General features: G+C 30.4%; 1 protein-coding gene across 6 annotated transcripts in view; it reads left to right on the top strand.

The window, feature by feature from the left end:
* Positions 1 to 19108, top strand: part of LOC145970694 (uncharacterized) — a 52039-nt gene that overhangs the window by 15573 nt on the left and 17358 nt on the right. The window contains exons 17-28 of one of the 6 annotated variants that reach the window (XM_083097589.1): positions 136 to 831; positions 4193 to 4328; positions 4704 to 4801; positions 4962 to 5592; positions 5865 to 6044; positions 6581 to 6793; positions 7299 to 7577; positions 7787 to 8275; positions 8587 to 8747; positions 10713 to 10853; positions 17910 to 18267; positions 18735 to 18922. In XM_083097589.1, coding sequence (XP_082953715.1) covers positions 136 to 831; positions 4193 to 4328; positions 4704 to 4801; positions 4962 to 5592; positions 5865 to 6044; positions 6581 to 6793; positions 7299 to 7577; positions 7787 to 8275; positions 8587 to 8747; positions 10713 to 10853; positions 17910 to 18267; positions 18735 to 18922 — 3570 coding nt within the window. Of the gene's footprint in view, positions 1 to 135; positions 832 to 4192; positions 4329 to 4703; positions 4802 to 4961; positions 5593 to 5864; positions 6045 to 6580; positions 6794 to 7298; positions 7578 to 7786; positions 8276 to 8586; positions 8748 to 10712; positions 10854 to 17894; positions 18268 to 18734; positions 18923 to 19108 lie in introns of all 6 variants that reach the window. The other 5 variants (XM_083097584.1, XM_083097575.1, XM_083097612.1 and 2 more) reach the window with 5 other exon arrangements.

Genomic DNA, 19108 nt, shown 5'->3' with positions numbered 1-19108 from the left:
ATACGATTTTAAAAGTAATAGTGTTGAGTTTTGCAAAGTTTGCTCTTACATGAGATCGCTTTGTGCGATGAGACACTCTCATACACGTATATACCGCATCGTGTGACCGCGAATCGCCCGGTGTTAATCCGACAGCTTTCCAAGGAGACACCACCACCAAGCACCACCAATACTATCATCACCACCAATATAATCACCACCAACACCACCACCATCAATATGACCATCACCACTAGTACCACTACTACCGCTATGACCAACATCATCACCAAACCTGTCGTTATGACGGCCCAGCAGCAGCAGCAGCAATCACAGGCGGTGAGCCTGAAGCCTATGGAGAAACAATCGGGAATGTTGATGACCACAGGAATAACATCAACCAGCAGTAATCAGCATCAGGAGGTGTGTGGGGTGCAGGAAACCCCGCCTAGCCCTTCCCTCTCTCCCGATGTCCCCAAAAATCTTCAATCGTCTGCCTTGCAATCTTGCACAACAGCAGCTTCTTCCTCTTCTTTGTCTTCTTCGTCTTCTTCTTCTTCCTCCTCTTCTTTTTCTCATTGCAATAATTCGGGTGAAGGGCAGCAACCTCTCCAACAACGTCCACCTCCGATTGTCGTTAACAGTAGTGGCGGGAGCGGTAGTGTAGATCAACATCAGATACGAGTACTCACTCCATCCGAGATCATGCGCACCCTCCCGTCTCTCAGCCAGGAGCACTACGATCCCCCACCCCCGCCACCACCCAGTGCAATTGTTCACACTGTGCCTCCCGTACAGAACCATCACCACCACCACCACCAACACCACCACCACCATCCGAATAACGTCATGGTGAGAGCCTTCGTAGTGTTTTCTTACCTTTCTCGTTGTGTCTAATCGAGACTTAGTGTTCTCCCTACACGCATGCACGCGTGCGCGTGCGTGTGTATGTATGTATATGTACATGTATGTATTTTATATTTGAGATTAGGCAAAAATTTTCTAAAGTCTCCAAATGAGGCTTATATATTTCCTTATATACGTATTTAATACTTGCTGTTGATATATGAATGATATTATGTTTTATTTGGTATCTTCAATAGATTAATATTTGACTTGTATGTATGTATGTATGTATGTATATATGTATATATATATATATATATATATATATATATATATATATACATATATACAATTAAAAATTATATCTATACCAATTTAAAGTAATTAAAAAATTGATACAGATATAAATTAGATCTTTATATATATATATATATATATATATATATATATATATATATATATATATAAAGATCTAATTTATATCTGTATCAATTTTTTAATTACTTTAAATTGGTATAGATATAATTTTTAATTTAGGAGTAATTATATATATATATATATATATATATATATATATATATTATTGGGATGGGGAGATATATAAGGTTTCTTATATATCTTTATATCTTTCTATGTTGATTTCTTTTATATAATATATAGAATATTGAATATCTTTGTTAGTTTGTGACAAAAAATATTTTATAATAATATTTCACATTATCTAGATATTTCAATGCATGTTTATGATTGGTAGTATGTTTTCATTCAATCCAGTCATTTTTTCTCCTGTGGATCCTAAATCATAAATTATCATCATTTTTTATCCTTTAAATCCACCGATATTGCTTACGATTTTTTTGCTGTTATTGTGGGTGATATATCAGAATATATATTGTCGTATAATTGTTTTATGCAATGGTTTAGTACTAATTTTATTACTTTATATTATTTTTGAAACTTTTCCCATAAAATGATTATTATTATTAAAATTATTATGGATATGATTAGAATTTTATTGTTATGATATAACTTAGAATTTTTATCTTTTCTTATTTTTTGATTTTAAATTTAAGCTAAATCTGCAAAAGCTGAAAAGTATATCGAGTAATTATAACATAAAGAAAAGAAAATATAAAACATATAGAAAATAAATGATAAAAATTTCTTAAATAAATAAATAAAAATTTTTTTACTTTCTCTGTCGAAACGTGATTTTGTATCTTATTATATTTCTTTATAACTAATAGAAATAACTTTTAACATATATGTTTGTATGTGTATATAGTTATTATTGTATTTTGTTACATAATGGATTAGATAGTTGGAATTATTAACACTATGTGCATGGATGTGGAATTATTTCGTTAGTTTTTGATGAGATAATGATGTTTTATGTTTTTAATGATTTATGAAAATTTTTCTTTGAATGAATTAATTTGTATATATGTGTTGTATGTAAAATATGTGTGTGTATGTGTACACATATATATATAAAATTATATATAATTATGCTTTCCAATTATAAATTAATCTCTTGAAATTAATAGATAGTAGCGATTATAATTGCTTTTAATTGTTTGCACATGTAACAAGAGGCATTACATAATCTTATGAATTATTATTAATTTAGTAGCGTGACGATGTTATTTTTTAAAATAGTCATTCAAACTTTATAATATCGGCCAAGAATCTGAAAAAAATTACATTTGTTTTTTATATAGAAATGTTTCAAAATCATCAAATATCCTTTTAATAGCAGATTTCTTTTGCTACTTTAGAGACCATTTCCTTATTGAAAACGTGAAAACAATCATTTCCGAATTATTTAATTTTATAAATATTATAAGTATATATACAGGGTGTCAGGCAATCTCTCGCCAAAAAAAGCCCTTGTAGCTTATCTCGAGAGCTTTTCAAAACACTATAATAAAGTATTTTTTCATCGAGGACTTTTCGAGTTATGAGACTTGAAATAATTTCTTAATTTTACATAAACTATAAAATATCTAGTAAAATATTCATTTTTCGATTATCTTACCTTAATACTTTTATGTACAAAATAATGAGAGGAATCAATTGGTGTAAAGAAAATATAATTGTTTCGAAGAAAAAATATGTAATTTGCAATTAACAATTACATTTTTTTTTTTTTTTCGAAACAATTATGTGTTTTCTTTACACCAATTGATTCCTCGCATTATTTTGTACATAAAAGTATTCAGGTAAAATAATCGAAAAATGAATATTTTACTAGATATTTTATGGTTTATGTAAAAATTAAGAAATTATGTCAAGCCTCATAACTCGAAAAGTACTCGATGAACAAATACTTTATTATAGTGTTTTGAAAAGCTCTTGAGTTAAGCTACAAGAGCTTTTTTTGGCGAGAGATTGCCCTGACACCCTGTATATATATGTGTGTGTGTGTGTTGTGTATGTATGTATGTATGTATGTATGTATGTATGTGTGTGTGTACACACACACACACCCATACATACATACATACACACGTATATATATAAACTTTGTAGAGTTAAAAGATTAACAAAACTATATTTTTTACTTTATATCAACTGCAATTTATTTTAATAGAATTATTTATATTTAAATTTTAATTACAAAGATATATGATGGAAAAAATTAAAAACTTAAAATAATTTTTTTTATATTTTCACTAAGAAAATATACCATTAGAAGAATATCTGATGATTTTGAGAGATCTAAAAAGCAACTAGAGAAATTATGTGAGAGATTATAAAGAATAAGTACTTTAATATTTTTTAAATTCTCTATCTTCAAAGTTCTTTTTTTTTCTTTTCTCTTTTTAAATTTTTGTCCAATCATAAAAATATATGAACATTCTTTAGTGTAATTTTTGCTTTATCTTTAATAGTAATTTGCGCGAAAAAAATATGCAATTAGAATTATTTGATTTATTGATAATTGAAATAATATATATATATATATATATATATATATATATGAAGTTATATATCATATACAAATGTGTATAAAATTATGAAGATATTTTGATAAATCTCTAAAATATGCGTTTATTAAATTTTAATTAAATTTATAAATACAATTAATATTTAATAAAAGTTATGGTAACGTTCAACGTTTTATTAATTAAGTGAAAATTTAATAAAAGTTACAAAATTATCAATTTTAATAGTAATTAAAGGCTTAGCTTTGTTATAATTCTCCATTGATTCAAGTCATCATAATAATCAATATAAACATAGTTCTAAAAAAAGTATTATTATAGTAAAGAAAGGCTATGTTAAATATAATATACCTATACTAAACATAATATACTTCTTTATGATAGTATTTTGAAAGTTATATCGAATTGATTTTTAACAGGAACAGGACAGACTTTCGAACAGAGATCGGTCTAGCAGAGAGGCTGAGCAAGAAAGACAATGGAAACAACTGCAAGCTTTACGTCAACAGCAAGCGCAATTACAACAGCAAGTTATCATCGAGCAACGCGTACACGGTATATCTGTTATATTAAATTCATATAAGTAGAACATTGTTTTATTATAAGATAAGTATCCATGCAAAAGTATACGTGTTTACAATAAAAATTTATGAAAAATTAAATTTACATGAACAAAGAGAATAAAAAAATTCATATGATTTTTACAAATAGAAAAACAAAAATTAATTTATCAATTAAGTGCAAACTAAGCGAATATACATACATGTAAAAATTGCTAAATTTTTTTCGTTTTAAAATTAAAAATAAAATGCAGTAAAAGTTACTCATACATATACTATTATTTAATGCGTAGGAAAAGATTTTCTTTTTTTCTTTTTTTTTTATATCAATTTGTTGATTTTTTTATATCCTTTCTCTTTTTTTTAAAAGCGATTGCCAGAGTACATAGACAGATCAGTGAGGAAAATGTACCCCCATTAAGCAGTGATATCGGATTAACAACACAATTACAAGTGTCTACGGCACAAGTAAGTATTATAATTTATTTAGTCCCTTTTTGTTTAGATCATATATTTAGATATCCCCTTTTTTGTTTAGATTATATATTAATATATGTATATACACTATACATTTCCAATCCATAAATTACTAACATTAATTGAAATAAATCTTAAAATCTTATTGCAGGATACAAGCCAATTGACTTCTCTAGCCTCCCCTTCTCCAGGTTCCCGCAGCACTTTTGCTACGCCTTCACTTAAAGCTCCACGTGGTCTCACACCTCAGTCTCCCCATCATCAATCCATGGTGCGTCTCCCCGCGCAAACTCCTTGTCGAGGGGTACGCCCGGGATTTCCCCAGCCACCGTCTCCATTCTCGCCGCAGGCGCCCCAGTCGCCTCATGACTTTCCTCAGTCTCCTGCATCCTCTCAAACTTCTCAGGAATCCCATTTCCAGCGTTTTGAAGGCAATGTCTCGACTCCCGCATCTCCTTATTCATCGCCTCAAGCGCCAGGTACACCCCGTGCTCCCATATTTAATCCACCGCGGCCTCCCGTTTATGCTCCTCCTCCTCCTCCTCCTCCTCCTGCAACATCGCGAACTCCCGATCCTTACAGCCAACCACCCGCTACTCCCACTGCGTCCGCCTCCACCGCGTCTGGGTATCCGTCACCAAGAAGTTCCGAAACTCGGACACCTCAGGAGCAAGAAGTGACTTTTGGACAACAACCAGAAGTAAATAGACAGTTAAGGGATTTACTACAAAGGCAACAGTTTAATAAGAAAATTGAAGGAGTTAGCACAAATTGGAGTCAAGGTATTTTTAAGCTTATAATTTTATAATAAAATATCTTAATAATATAAAGACTATACTCGATAGTATAATATCTAATAATAAATATTATTTTTTTTACATATTAATTGTATGAAAATTTTAATAATATGTAAGTTATATTAAGAATAAAGAGAAAATGTAATATGTACATTCATATGACGGGAATGCACATTTTCTCTTTATTCTTAATATGAACTCTTTGAAACATAATTAAAATTAAATTTTTACATTTTCAAATTATTTTTGCGATTCAGATGGACAGAATAATTCGGAAAACAATCACCAACACTTCGAAGTAAGCCATGTGCCGCTTCAGCAGCATTCTCAAATACCGAGCAACACCGGTGAAGGCACATTTAGACATCCACTTCCACCGGGCATTATCAGACCTAGATTGCCCATTCAACCAAATGTCTTAATCAGAAATTCCATTGGTAATATTAATTCGCAATATTTTATTTAGCAACTTGTTTTAGTATATAAAAATTAATTTATAATACTTTATATATACAACAAATTTCTTTTTTACGCAATATTTATTTATATATTTATTTATATATTTATTTATAATATTTATATTTATTTTTATTTAATATTTATGATATTTTTACATTACAATTAAGTGCCTCAGATACCAAAATGGTACAAGTCCACTCAAACTCGATTTCGAATTATTAGTAAATTTTAGATCCAGGCAATACAATTAACCATTATAATTACACTGAAATAGTCTGTTCTCAAGATTAATCAGACCTGCAGTTATATCATTATATATTTATGATAAAAGCAAATATAAAAGTCTTTATTTCTCAAACTTTTATTTTTCAGACTTGTACCATTTAATATCTAAGCCACTCAATTATAAAAAATATTTTATAGGAATTTAAAATAGAATTATTTTATTATTATTTTTTTCATAAAAATCCTTGATTTTTACATGATATTTCCATCTGTGAACATATGAATCCAGGAATAAATCCACGACATCCTGTAGCAGGGAATATTCAGGGTTCGATTGACCATCGTACTAAGATGTTGCTGCAAAATAGGCCCCAAGTAACTACCACTAGTATATCTCAACAGCATTTCCAAGGAACTCAAAGTCTACAAACGCGAATGCCAACAATAAGAAATACCATTCCCGAGCCTTATGATATTTTACAGCAACAGAGACAATTCACAGGTAAATTAAAGGAATCTTGAGAGAGAAAAATATATTTTTTTCAACATATTGAAAGAAATGAAATTTTATAAGATTTAATTTACTTTTATTTTATTTTATTTCAATTCAATATTTATTTTATTTTATTATAGATTAATTAAAAGAAAAGAGAGAAAAACAGTGTATTTTCTCTAACTTTGACGACGAAACATTCGGAATTTTTAAATTCCAAATTTAAACTCTCTAAACTTATAGTATTCCTTATATTGGCATTTCTTATTTTACAAACATATATTCTTACATTTTTTTCATGTTTTATAAATTTAATAAATAGGAAAGCCTCATTTTTTGTAAAAGTTTAGTGATTGTGAATCATAATTAATTCTAATAATAATTCTCTCCTTTCTACTAGATTAGTTTTAATATTTTATATCACTCATAGTCTGAAATGTTAAACAAACGCTCAAATTTTTAATTTTTGAAGTTTACAAATTTTAAATTTTAAAAAACAAACAAAATTATTTAGACTCAAATCAAGCTCAGAATCAGCGCATTGCACGGACGACACAGGACAATTTGAATCAAAGTATTCGCATGTTGAGTGCCGTCCCAGTCCGAACACCTCTTATTCCTACAACGATGAGCGACACAGCAGGAGTGACTACTTCGGAAGCATCCGAGATACCCGACAACGTTACAGCCGAATTGGAGAAGCTAGAGCAAGAAGGGGCTGGACCAATGGTCGAAGTCGAAGGTGTCAGTGCAATATTGGGAGATTTAGCAGATGATGATGATGAACTGCTTGGTAAGTCATATGTTAAAATAAGTCATATGTTAAAAAAATAAGAAATCTTATAGAATATAAGATAAGATCGGAATATGTTACTATATTATCACTATAAGAATAAATTTCTAAAAAGAAAGTGCTATATAAATCAAACTATAAAGTTTGAAAATGTTATATAAATTAATAATATAAAAAAATTTAATATTAAAAAAAATTCTAATTTTTAGCCGAAATGGGGGCAGATTTCAACATCTTGGAATATGCTGATCCTGAGTTAGACACGATTACGGGCGGGGAAAAGACCAACATCCTTGATCTGGATCTCGAGCAAGTCGAAGTTGATCCCAAGGACGAAAAGCAAAAAAAAGAAACTAAGGATGATGATCAGAAATCGGAAATAACTGCTCCATCTTCTGAAATTTCTGCCGATTCCTGTGCAACAAGTACAAATTTGACTTTGACAGAAAATTCCAATGTGCCGACAATGACATCGACACAAGCGACATCGCAGGTGATACAAGCACAAGTAGTGCAGCAGCAGATGAATCAGCAAGTGCAACAAGCAGCAGCGATAGGTCGGCCAATGCCACCGGGAACGAAACTGCTGTCGCCGGATGGAGCAGTAGGAGTAGTGACTTCTACAAATACAGTAACCGTGAGTTATCCATCAAACTTCCCTGGACATCAGCAGAGAATCTCGCAAACGCATATACAAGGTAAATGAAAACCATTGTATGTGTAACACTGAAATGTGTTACTTAATTATTTATCTTGAATGTAAAACATACATGATTTTATGCATACAAAAAATTGCATATTTCACAGAAACTTCTAAAATTATTAATATTTGTATAATGAGATTTTTTATAAATATATATAAAATTTTTTACATAAATATTATGTGTGCGTATGTGGATGTGTGTACATGCACGCGCATGCGTACATAGTTTTAATTCTTATATAAAAATACTAATTTTAATTTTATAATCATAAGATCTATATATTAAATCTACCTCTTTTATTGCAGTCTCACAGCAACAACGATCAGGTATGCGATTAACAGGGGTGCCAAATAGACTAGTCGCCGTAAATCACATGGTTGGCACTCGAATGCCGCTTGCTCCACCACCACCGCCACCGCCACCCCCGTATCCGGGACCACCACCTCCATATCCTGGACCAATACAGGTAGGTGCAAAATTTTTAATTATACTTGTTTTTTTTTTTTAATGTATGCTTTAATATTTAGTTTTATAAAAATTGTATATTATAATAAATTACAAAAATTAAATTATAATAAAATAAAAATTTTAAACATATTATTATATTACATTTTTTTTTAATAAATTAAAAATTATTAAAAATTTGTAATGAAAAATTTGTTATGAAAAATTTTTTACGGAGAGAAAAAGAGAGAGAAGTAATGGGACAGAATTTATTACTCTCATAAGTGTTTAAAATGCATACATATATTCATGTTTTACGCGCTGGCGCACGTATACATACGCGCGATATGCATACATACATACATATAGAGAGAATAATAATAATTTTCGAAATTAAAGTCATAAAAACTTGTAAATAATATTGTAGATAATATTGATAACTTTAATGATGATGTTAACTTTGGTGATGTTATAATATTATAATAAAACTTTGTTGATATTTATTAATTATATAACACGATTTGATCATATAACACGGTTTGTGCAAGATGTATTAATAAAATGCTTCATGATTGCATGTATAATATTTGTGTCAGTCAATATTTTATAGGTTTGCTAAATTTATTTAAAAAATATTTTGCGCGATTACAGTTTCAAAATATACACGAAGTAATGTTGCACAGTTTGCTAGGCTACAATTTTAAAATTATATATGTTTTTGCAAATTAAGCGCTAAAAAGTATTCATATATAATTAAACTTGGAATTCAAAACAAATAATATATTTACTTTGATAATCATTTATATTACATATAATTAAAAGTAAAAAAAATTGATTTTCTCTCAATAACAATAATAATTTCATTTAAAAATATATTTATAAAGATTGCCTACAAGAAAATACAAGGATTTCATTGAAATATAATCTATAATACGTGTAAACTAAATTAGAAGAATATTAAAATTAGAAAGAAAAATGTACAAAAATAGATAATTTAATTATTATACATTTTTATATTGATGTGTGTGTGTGTGTGCGCGCGTGCGTGCGTGTGCATGTGCGTGTGCGCGTGTGTGTGTGTGTTTTCTAACAATAATAAAATTATTTTATAATAAAATAATACTTTACCTCGCAATAATTTGATCAAAAAACGAAACCGAAACATTAAAGTTTCATGTGGTTATAAGCGTAGCTATATAAATAATATCTAACACTTTCAGTACTAAGAAGAATGTATTTTAAATTAGAAAAATACACATATAATACACACAACTTTTTTTATTGCAACACAGTTTTTTTGCTCTTGGTTAGAAGACGAATTATTCTCTTATTTTTTGAATAAGTCCTAAATCTATAAATAGCAGTAAGCCTACAAATAAATAATCTAATTTATTTAATAAAATTTTGTTGTATTTTATTAACTTTTATTCTTACCTTAATCTCAGTCGTCAACAAAATTCGTTGAACATTTTCTGGAAAAATATCTCATTAGTAAATAACGACATCGATATTGTAATTAAAAAACATTGCATTGTAATATATGTTATTACAATAACAATTGAGTTTAATATCTGTTTTTAATTAGATTTTGTTTATTTTAATACCTATCTTATATACTTATAACATTATATTCATTTGTTATAAATATGGAAAGAAAAATGTTTTCAATTGAAATCTATTGAAATACTAGGAATAGCTATTTTCAAATCGAACAAATTTCTGCAAAAACGAAAATATTTTTTTTTAAATTTTAGTGTGTGTGCGTGTGCGTGTGCGTGTGTGTGTGTGTGTGTGTGTACATTGATAAAAATTTTTCATTTTTATATTTTCCTTATAACTTAATGGGTTGTCGCCCAGAGAAATTTTAGTTTAGATCTCGAAAATATTTAAACGATACTGAAGAAATTATGATAAAAATATTGGCTGGTGTTTTTGGTCTGGGTGTGCAAGTTTGCAATATGCATTTGGTGTTGGTGCATGTGTCTAGATGGGGCTGTGCCCAGGTGGTGGTAATGGGCGAGGTATGACGCGGCCCTCGGTCCATATAACGGGGCACCAGGTGCCGGTGGCAGGCCCGCCGATGGGCCCCGTGGTGCCACACCCTCATCGAAGACCCTTGCTTTTGCAGGTGAGCAAGATTCGGGTCATTTCTAACATTAGAACAAAATAAAAATAAATCTGAAAGATACAAACAATTTTTAATCTTTGAAATTTAGCTTTGTGAAAGACTTATTTCTTTGTATGTGAAGATAAAAATACTATTAATTTCTATTTTTTATAAGCGATAATATATTTTCTGCTAAAACAAATATTTTTAATAAAATATAGACGAAAAAAATGTATAATATTAAATAAAAAAATTTATTTATATATATATATATATATATATATATATATATATATGTATATTATAGAAAGAAAATATACAATTTTAAATAAAAGAATAATAAATTAATTACAATAGGAAGAACATTTTAATTAATTAATTAAATAATTAATTTTATAAGATGTAATATACAGGGTTTGCCAAAAGTGTGGAAACCCCTTAATATTTCGAAAAATACGCATTTTTAAAAAAAATGTTTCATACAAAAGTTATAGGGTTTTATGTGACGCATTACACAGCAACATTATTATGACCTCGAATAGCGTTGTCAAGGTTATGTGAAGGTCACCTCCAACTTTTTAAATGGGACACCCTATATGCTTTTGCATATTCTTGTAGCTTATCTTGAGAGCTTTCCAAAACACTATAATTAAGTTAGTTTTCATTAAGTACTTTCCGAGTTATGAGGCTTGAAATCATTTCTTAATTTTACATAAACCGTAAAATATCTAGTAAAATATTCATTTTTCGATTATCTTACCTTAATACTTTTATGTACAGAATAATGAGAGGAATCAATTGGTGTAAAGAAAAAACATAGTTGTTTCTAAGAAAAAATATGTAATTTGCAATTAACAATTACATATTTTTTTTTAAAAAACAACTATGTTTTTTCTTTACACCAATTGATTCCTCTCATTATTTTGTACATAAAAGTATTAAGGTAAGATAATCGAAAAATGAATATTTTACTAGATATTTTACGGTTTATGTAAAATTAAGAAATGATTTCAAGCCTCATAACTCGGAAAATACTTAATGAAAACTAACTTAATTATAGTGTTTTGGAAAGCTCTCGAGATAAGCTACAAGAATATGCAAAAGCATATAGGGTGTCCCATTTAAAAAGTTGGAGGTGACCTTCACATAACTTTGACAACGCTATTCGAGGTCATAATAATGTTGCTGTGTAATGCGCCACATAAAACCCTATAACTTTTGTATGAAACATTTTTTTTTAAAATGCGTATTTTTCGAAATATTAAGGGGTTTCCACACTTTTGGCAAACCCTGTATAAGACACATGATATATCACTAGTCATTAAAATTCCAATATTATACGTGTATATATATATATATATATATATATATATATATATATATATATAATGTTACAATTTTTTAATAGCCAGCATGTATTAAGTCTCAAACAAGAATTATTTAAATATTAAATATTTTGTTATATAATATAATATTAATTGAAAAAAAAAATTTTATATTATAGATTAAAGTTTTATTATTGTGTTTCAAAAGCAAAAACGAAATATTAATACCTGCACTTTTTATGCCCTTATTTATATTTATTTTTTATGAATTTTAATGCATTTTTAAATATGTTTGCATGAATATTGTATGATATTAATTTTATTAATATTAAATAAAAGAATGCGTTTTATCAAATTTTGCTTAATTATTTTTTTTTATTTCATTTCAAAGTAATATGGTTCAGAGAATAACGCTTCTTTTATGATTATATATTTCATTAAATGTATTAAAAGCATTCTGCATGCATCTGCGAACATGCGTAAGCGAATATACAGGGTGAGCCATTTTAATTAACGCACGCAATTATTTCGGAAACAAAGCATTTTAGAGAAAAATGTTTCAGACAAAAGTTTTATGGTTTCGAGGGGGCCATAAGATGGTATCATTGGTTTGACCTTGAAGAGTTATTTGAAGGTCACATGAAGGTCACCTTCAATTTTTTAAATGGAACCTACTATTTGTCATTGCATATTCTTGTAGCTTATCTCGAGAGCTTTCCAAAACACTATAATTAAGTACTTTTTTGTTAAGTACTTTTTGAGTTATGAGGCTTGAAATAATTTCTTAATTTTACATAAACCGTAAAATATCTAGTAAAATATTCATTTTTCGATTATCTTACCTTAATACTTTTATGTACAAAATAATGAGAGGAATCAATTGGTGTAAAGAAAACACATAGTTGTTTTTAAGAAAAAATATGGAATTGTTAATTGCAAATTACATATTTTTTCTTCAAAACAACTATGTGTTTTTTTTACACCAGTTGATTCCTCTCATTATTTTGTACGTAAAAGTATTAAGGTAAGATAATCGAAAAATGAATATTTTACAAGATATTTTACGGTTTATGTAAAATTAAGAAATTATTTCAAGCCTCATAACTCAAAAAGTACTTAACGAAAAGGTACTTAATTATAGTGTTTTGGAAAGCTATCGAGATAAGCTACAAGAATATGCAATGACAAATAGTAGGTTCCATTTAAGAAATTGAAGGTGACCTTCATGTGACCTTCAAATAACTCTTCAAGGTCAAACCAATGATACCATCTTATGGCCCCCTCGAAACCAAACAACTTTTGTCTGAAACATTTTTCTCTAAAATGCTTTGTTTCCGAAATAATTGCGTGCGTTAATTAAAATGGCTCACCCTGTATATACAGGGTGTCGCAGACCACCCGTATCAGCCGAATATCTCAAAAACTGAGCGCGGCAGACAAAAATATTTCAGACAACAATTGTAAGGTTTCAAGTAACGCATTATATGGCGATATAAGTATGACCTTGAAGAGTGTTGTCAAGGTCACGTGAAGGTCACCGTCAATTTCTTAAATGGAATCCCCTATTTTTTATTGCATAATCTTGTAGCTTATCTCGAGGGCTTTCCAAAACACTATAATAAAATATTTTTCCCTTAAGTACTTTTTGAGTTATAAGGCTTGAAATCATTTCTTAATTTTACATAAACCGTAAAATATCTTGTAAAATATTCATTTTTCGATTATCTTACCTTAATACTTTTATGTACAAAATAATGAGAGGAATCAATTAGTGTAAAGAAAACACATAATTGTTTCGAAGAAAAGATATGTAATTTGCAATTAATAATTACCTTTTTTAAAAAAAACAACTATGTTTTTTCTTTACATCAATTGATTCCTCACATTATTTTGTGCATAAAAGTATTAAGGTAAGATAATCGAAAAATGAATATTTTATTAGATATTTTATGGTTTAAATTAAGAAATTATTTCAAGTCTCATAACTCGAAAAGTACTCGATGAAAAAAAACTTTATTAGTGTTTTGGAAAGCTCTCGAGATACGCTATAAGAATAAGTAATAAAAAATAGGGGGTTCCGTTTAAAAAATTAAAGGTAACCTTCATATGACCTTCAAACGACTGTCTAAGATCAAACTGATAAGATCAGTAAATAGATCATTTCAAGCTCTACAACTTTTATCTGAAACATTTTTTTATGGAACTCATATTTTTCGAGATAATCTGGTATCCCGACCTTTTTGTTATACTTATATACACACACACATATATATATATATATATATATATATATATATACAGGGCGATCCTGAAAAACGTTATGTCTTTAAAATGACGTATTCCTGACACCATTCTAAGACAATTTTTCCTTTACCAAAATTTGATTTGAAGCGTAGTTTTTGAATTATGAGCAAAAATAGTTAGTAAATCACGCGTCGGGTACAGAAGGCAGGCAGGAGCGGCGCGGCGTGCCGCGAGCGCGGGCGCAGCTGACCGCCCGACGGGTGATTATCACCGCATGAGTCGCTAACTATTTTATCTTATAACATAAAATTATGCTTTAAATAAAATTTTGGTAAAGAAGAAAATGTCTTAGAATTACGTCAGAAATACGTGTTCCTTAAAATAACGTTATTTTAATAATGAAAAATTCCGGATCGCCGGCCGTCCGACGTTGCAATCAGCTGATTGCTACACGCGATGTGTGTATGGCGGAGTGTGTGCGTAAGAGAGAGAGAGAGAAAGAGAGAGAGAGGGAGGGTAGGAGGGACAGACATTCATACACACGCACGCACTTTTTTTCTCGCTCTCTTTCTCTCTTTTACGCAACACTCATACACTCTCTCATTCAGTCTCTCACTCACACTCTCTCGGTCACTCACTCACTCACTCACCTGCTTACTCACTTGCTCACTCACCTTGTAGCAGCGTAGCGAATCTTCATGCTATGTATTGTTGTTATCTGCTGCACGATTATGATTGCTAGAGATGCGCGACACATCGAAATTTTTTCGATTATTAGTCTCACACTCGATTGACACAATACAGATTACACGATAACGAGTTTACTGTTTATTCACTCACTATTGATTTATCGATACTAAAAATTACTTTCACAGAAACGCGAATGCAAACAGCACATGACTCGATGCGAAGCGACGGACCGCGGAGACTGCGCGACCACAAGAGTTATGTTGCCAGAAACACGACACGCGACATCTAACGAACGACTTGCGCGTGGCGCGTGATTGACGCGAGATAAGACGAACGATCGGCTAAAACCTTCGCATTGCGAATGCGGTAGAAAACATGACACGTATAATGACATACTTAAAAAATTAATTATTTATTATAAATAATAACTATTTCTAATTATAATAAATAATTATTATTTTAAAAAGCATGTGTTGTACGTTATTACGTTTTCGAAATTATTGCATTCACGATGCGAAGATTTAAGTCAATCGCAAGAATAATGTAATTTTAATTCTTAGCTGATCGTTCGTCTTATCTCGCGTCAATCACGCGCCACGCGCAAGTCGTTTGTTAGATGTCGCGTGTCGCGTTTCTGGCAACATAACTCTTGTGGTCGCGCAGTCTCCGCGGTCCGTCGCTTCGCGTCGAGTCATGTGCTGTTTGCATTCGCGTTTCTTTGAAAGTAATTTTTGGTATCGATAAATCAATAGTGAGTGAATAAACAGTAAACTCGTTATCGTGTAATCTGTATTGTGTCAATCGAGTGTGAGACTAATAATCGAAAAAATTTCGATGTGTCGCGCATCTCTAGCAATCATAACCGTGCAGCAGATAACAACAATACATAGCATGAAGATTCGCTACGCTGCTACAAGGTGAGTGAGCAAGTGAGTAAGCAGGTGAGTGAGTGAGTGAGTGACCGAGAGAGTGTGAGTGAGAGACTGAATGAGAGAGTGTATGAGTGTTGCGTAAAAGAGAGAAAGAGAGCGAGAAAAAAAGTGCGTGCGTGTGTATGAATGTCTGTCCCTCCTACCCTCCCTCTCTCTCTCTTTCTCTCTCTCTCTCTTACGCACACACTCCGCCATACACACATCGCGTGTAGCAATCAGCTGATTGCAACGTCGGACGGCCGGCGATCCGGAATTTTTCATTATTAAAATAACGTTATTTTAAGGAACACGTATTTCTGACGTAATTCTAAGACATTTTCTTCTTTACCAAAATTTTATTTAAAGCATAATTTTATGTTATAAGATAAAATAGTTAGCGACTCATGCGGTGATAATCACCCGTCGGGCGGTCAGCTGCGCCCGCGCTCGCGGCACGCCGCGCCGCTCCTGCCTGCCTTCTGTACCCGACGCGTGATTTACTAACTATTTTTGCTCATAATTCAAAAACTACGCTTCAAATCAAATTTTGGTAAAGGAAAAATTGTCTTAGAATGGTGTCAGGAATACGTCATTTTAAAGACATAACGTTTTTCAGGATCGCCCTGTATACATAGGGTGTCCGATTCCTGAGTGACCAAACGAAAAGTAGTAGTAGATTGGGTCAAACTGAGAAGAAAAGTCCTCTACCATTTTGCAAAATTCGCAATAATTATTAAAAAATAAGCAAAAATGTCTCGGTACATGAGAAGCGGTAAACCGCTTGTGTGATTATTAAGTGATCAAACGAAAAGTGATGATAGATTGGGTCAAACTGAAAAGAAAATTCTTCTACCATATTGCAAAATTTGCAATAATTATTAAGTTATAGGCAGAAATGTCTCAGAGTATAAGAAGCGGTAGACAGATCGCTTCTCATGCGCTGAGACATTTTTGCCTATAACTTAATAATTATTGCGAATTTTGCAAAATGGTAGAGGACTTGTCTTTCCAGTTTGACCCAATCTACCACCACGTTTCGTTTGGTCACTCAGGAATCGGACACTGCGAGCGATCTACCGCTTCTCATGCGCCGAAACATTTTTGCTTATTTCTTAATAATTATTGCGAATTTTGCAAAATAGTAGAGAACTTTTCTTCTCAATTTGATCCAATCTACCACTACTTTTCGTTTGGTCACTCAGGAATCGGACACCCTGTATACACAGGGTGCTTCAGAAATAGTTGGCCAAACTTTAAGAGAATATTCCACTCATTAGTAAGGATGAAAAAAGTCATATAAACATGGGTTCGGAAACGCTTCCTTTCCAAGTTATAAACATTTTCTATTTACATTGTACGTATTACGTCGGACGTTCAATTGTTGTTAAAGTCTGTAAGTAAAGTAAATAGAAAATGTTTATATCTTGGTAATGAAGCGTTTCCGAACTCATGTTTATATGGCTTTTTCATCCTTACAATGAGTGGAATATGCTCTTAAAGTTAGGCCAACTATTTCTGAAGCATCTTGTATATACGTGTGTGTGTGTGTACATATGCACACATTTGTATGTATTATTAATTAAATCATACATTTTTTTCTTTGTTTTTTAGATATAATAGAAAATAAATAAAAATTTTACTCTCTTAAAAGTATTATCACATCTATAAATCCGAATTTGTATAATCCAACACGAAATTACATTTCATCCATGTATATTTTTTCTTGCATTATATACATACATATATATATATATATATATATATATATATATATATATATAAAATCTTATCTGACTATACTAGTTCGATATTCTATTTTATTGCAATTACAATTTTAAATTCTGAATTCCAAAGTAGCATCCCTTATATCCGAAATCGACTTTGACTGTCAGCAGTCGTGTTCACAGGAGCAGCCATTGTTGCTAGAAGAGTTACTGGAACAGGAGAAACGAGAGCAAGAAAAACAGCAACAGCAGCAGCAGCAGCAGCAACAACAACAACAACAACAACAACAAACTGAAAATACCACCGGAAGTAGTCTTTTGAGTGACAGTGATTTCGAAAGGCTCAGAGCTGATGTTTTGGGTACTACCTCACCGCCTCAGAATATAGTGCCGGTGATCAGGCCGCCTTGCGTAGCGAGGCAAGTTTCTTCCACATCTGATACCAATTGGCAGAGTGGTATGGCTGCTGATGGAACGGCAAAGTTGACAGTGGCGCAAGTGGGAGCGAGACAACCGATCGCTACACAGACCCCGCCTGAACGTTAGTAATTTTCTATAATATTATCTATTTTTTTATCACTATTAATTATTAATAATAAAAAAATAAAAGTAAGAAAAAATGAATTATACAAGCACATTATATTGTGTTAATTTAATATTTATCTATATATATATATTTAATATATATCTATAATATATATCTATATATATATATTTATTATATAAAATTAATTTATTATGAATTTATTCAAGTTTGTTAAAATGTTATATTTTATCCTTGGTAATATAAATTTTATTTGAATAAAACAAATATTATTTTATCTAAAAATTTGAGAGATAATTGATATATTGCTTGCTTGTTTCTCTTTAATATTTATAAGAGGATTGTCATAAACACACATGAGATTTATTCTCTTACTTAAATAAATTATAATATATTCGGTACACATATTTTTATTCAGATAATTATTCTTAATCTATTTTAAAACTACATTATTAATAATTTAGCGAGGGTAGCTACGTTCAACATTCCTCAGATACCAGCACCGCCAACTCCACCAGAAAATATAGTTAACGAACAAGATCGACAGATGCAGTTGCAATATGAACAATGGCTTAATCATCAAGATCAAGTATTAAAACAACAATTACATTATTATGAAGGAGAAATTCAAAAACTCCGCAAAGTAAGAAAGGTAAATGAAATTAAGTTAATCTGTATATTAAAATTAAACACTAAATATATACTTAAATTAAATGAAAAACATTTTAAGTAATTATACAATTATAAATTAAATAAATTATAAATATACAAAAAAAATTTCTTTATAATAAGCTTTAATGTGACTTGAATCTTTTAAGTTATTTACTCCTAAATTTTT

The sequence above is a fragment of the Camponotus vicinus genome, unplaced genomic scaffold (assembly GCF_025532165.1).
Source record: "Camponotus vicinus isolate PSW18456_S1 unplaced genomic scaffold, iyCamVici1.0 SCAF_1, whole genome shotgun sequence".
NCBI classification, from domain to species: domain Eukaryota; kingdom Metazoa; phylum Arthropoda; class Insecta; order Hymenoptera; family Formicidae; genus Camponotus; species Camponotus vicinus.
This window is presented reverse-complemented; position numbering and strand designations above follow the sequence as displayed.